A 2,532-nucleotide genomic window follows, 5' to 3' on the forward strand; every position below is an offset into this window, starting at 1 on the left:
CGGGAGCACCGCCACACTCCCAAGCACCGCACTCTACTGAGTGCGCCACCGGGCCGGCCCCAGAAATCCTATTTTTAAGAAAATCAAAACAAAACCCCTTCCCTCCCATATGCCAAGTCTCAAGCTGAGGCAAATCTTCTCTGTGGTAAAATTGCAGACCCTACAGACGTCTGTGAAAGGAAGTTTACAGAACCTACAATGTGGCCCTCACCCTCAGAGTGCCTCATGTAAGGGGATTGCTTTGAGCCTGCCCCTGAAAAATGAAAAATAAAAACAAAGCCCAGGTGACGTTCTTCCCTCGTGTGCGGTGCCTGAGCTTCCCAGACGCTGTCCACAGGGTGGTCACATCAGGGCTCCCAGGCACCGTGCCTCCCCTGCCCACCATGGCCACCACCCCTTGCACTGCCAGCTGGCTCCTTCCCCAGGGCTGGTTCTCAGAGCCATCCCTGCTCTAGAGATGAGCGGATCATGCGTACGCAGCCCCACCGCGCCCACCCGTGCCGGAGGAAGATGGCTCCGAAGGGATGGGTTTTTGTTTTCTGAAACATCACTGACTGTCTGTATCTGTAGGGCACAGAGCTGTATATCCATACCTGTGTACAACGTGTGATGGTCAGATGAGGACAGTTGACGCGTTCATCGTTCCCCTTTACCAGTTTCTCCCTAGCCCCCTCCCCCCACCTGTGGCAACCCCATTTCCGTTCTCTCTCTTGAAAGGACGACGTATTATTGTGACTGTTGTATCTTTCAGGGATGGTTTTAAGGGCAGCCACACTTTCTCCGGCCCCGCATCACTGCCCAGGATGGGAGAGCCCGTCTTGTCCATGGAGGGACCCTGAATGCCACCGTAGTTGTTTCCCCCACCTCCCTCCCTCCTAACCCTTGGTGGTTTTCATGAACGTGGGGGATACGGTCCTCGGGCTGCTCTGGTGACTCACCCGATGACCACCTGGTCAGGTTCCTGACTGGTAAAACACATCCCGACCCTTCACTAACACGAATCACCCTGCCAGGACTGCTACAGCCTCCCTGGGGGAGGAGCACCCCCGTGTCCCAAAGGAGCAGGCCATGGTTCTCGCGGGCCCCTCCCGCGGCCTTCTCGCACAGTTGAGGCTGACATGTGTGAGAAGGTCAGACTGAGCCAGGACAGCGCCGAGCTGCAGCCCCTAGGGCAGACGTGGGGAGTGACAAGGACCGGCCCAGGAAGGAGGGCCACGCGGCAGGGGGCAAGCTGGCAGATCCTCAGGGGCCGCACACCCACAGTCCTCCTCAGGTGCCCGTGTCCTCGAGGGCCAGCTAGGGCCCCCTGGACCCATGGGAGTAATTTCTAGGAGCAGAAAGAATATCATTTTATTCTCGGGGTTATGTTTGGGGGAAAATTTCAACTGAGACCTTCCTTAGGTGTTTGAGATTTCCTTGGACAGAAGGCCTTTTCTACAATGATTTTGTACTACTCAGAAACAGCCACCAGCCTGGTACTTGTGTCCCGAGCCTCAGAGGAGGCTCCCCTCAGCCACCCCCTTGCCCCTGCAGGCTACGGTGAACACCCGGCCACAGCGCATCCTGGACACGTCCTCTCTCACGCAGTCGGCCCCCGCCAGCCCGACCAACAAGGGCATGCACATCCACCAGGTGGGGTAAGTGGCCCGGGTCCCCCAGGAGCAAGCTCGTCCCCAACGTCTGTCACAGTGACTGGCCTCACCCCTCCCTGTTGCCGTCTGCCCCCGCTCACTTTCTGCCCACCTTCCATCTCGTTTCCCCTCTCCTTCCCGCTCTGCAGCCACATTCTTCCCCCACTTCTCGCACACCCCCGTGTCTGTCTGACCCAAGACCTTCCTAGAATTCTTCCCCATCCCGAAGAACTTTCATTTGCTCGTATCATAACAACAGAAGTCCAGCTGAGCCTGATTTCTGTGCCTTTCAGAATTTTATAAGAGGAGATCTAGGTTCTCCAGGTAGGTAACCTACAGGGCAGGACCCTGTCTGTTGATCACTGTCAGCACCTTGGGATATGAGCTCAGAGTGGGTACACGCCCCAGGGACAGGTTCCCCAAGACCTGTCCCTGCCTGCCGCTCGCTCAATGTGTTCGTATTCAGGGAGAGATGGTTCTCAGAACCTGTGCAGCGTCAGCAGGTGGTATTTGGAAGTCGTGTTGATATGCCAGGCAATTGAGGACATTCCTGGGTCCGTTGGCAGCATCTGGGTAGGGATGGGGCATTCTAGAAGTTGTGTAGTGTTTCATCTCAAAGTGACAGACTCTTGGTAAAACCCAGTGTTTGTTCTTCTCCTGCCGGCAGAGGCTCCCCGCCAACATCCAGCACCAGCAGCTCCAGCCTGACTAACGACGTGGCCAAGCAGGCAGGCAGTCGCGACTTGCCCTCGGGCCGGCCAGGTGCCGCGGGCCCCGTGGGGACACAGTACACTCCCCACTCCCACCAGTTCCCCCGGACGCGAAAGATGTTTGACAAGGGCCCAGATCAGGTACAGACTCGGACCATTTTGTGACACCTGCGATGTGTGAACACTAAATC

At 57.1% G+C, this 2,532-nt stretch overlaps 1 protein-coding gene across 1 annotated transcript in view; it reads left to right on the forward strand.

The window, feature by feature from the left end:
- The window catches only part of RPTOR (regulatory associated protein of MTOR, complex 1), a 181,098-nt gene that overhangs the window by 123,460 nt on the left and 55,106 nt on the right, over positions 1-2,532 (forward strand). Inside the window, exons 11-12 of the mRNA XM_008577068.1 lie at positions 1,534-1,637; positions 2,299-2,482. Coding sequence (XP_008575290.1) covers positions 1,534-1,637; positions 2,299-2,482 — 288 coding nt within the window. The remainder of the gene's footprint in view (positions 1-1,533; positions 1,638-2,298; positions 2,483-2,532) is intronic.

The sequence above is a fragment of the Galeopterus variegatus genome, unplaced genomic scaffold, assembly GCF_000696425.1.
Source record: "Galeopterus variegatus unplaced genomic scaffold, G_variegatus-3.0.2 Scaffold1445, whole genome shotgun sequence".
Lineage (NCBI taxonomy): Eukaryota > Metazoa > Chordata > Mammalia > Dermoptera > Cynocephalidae > Galeopterus > Galeopterus variegatus.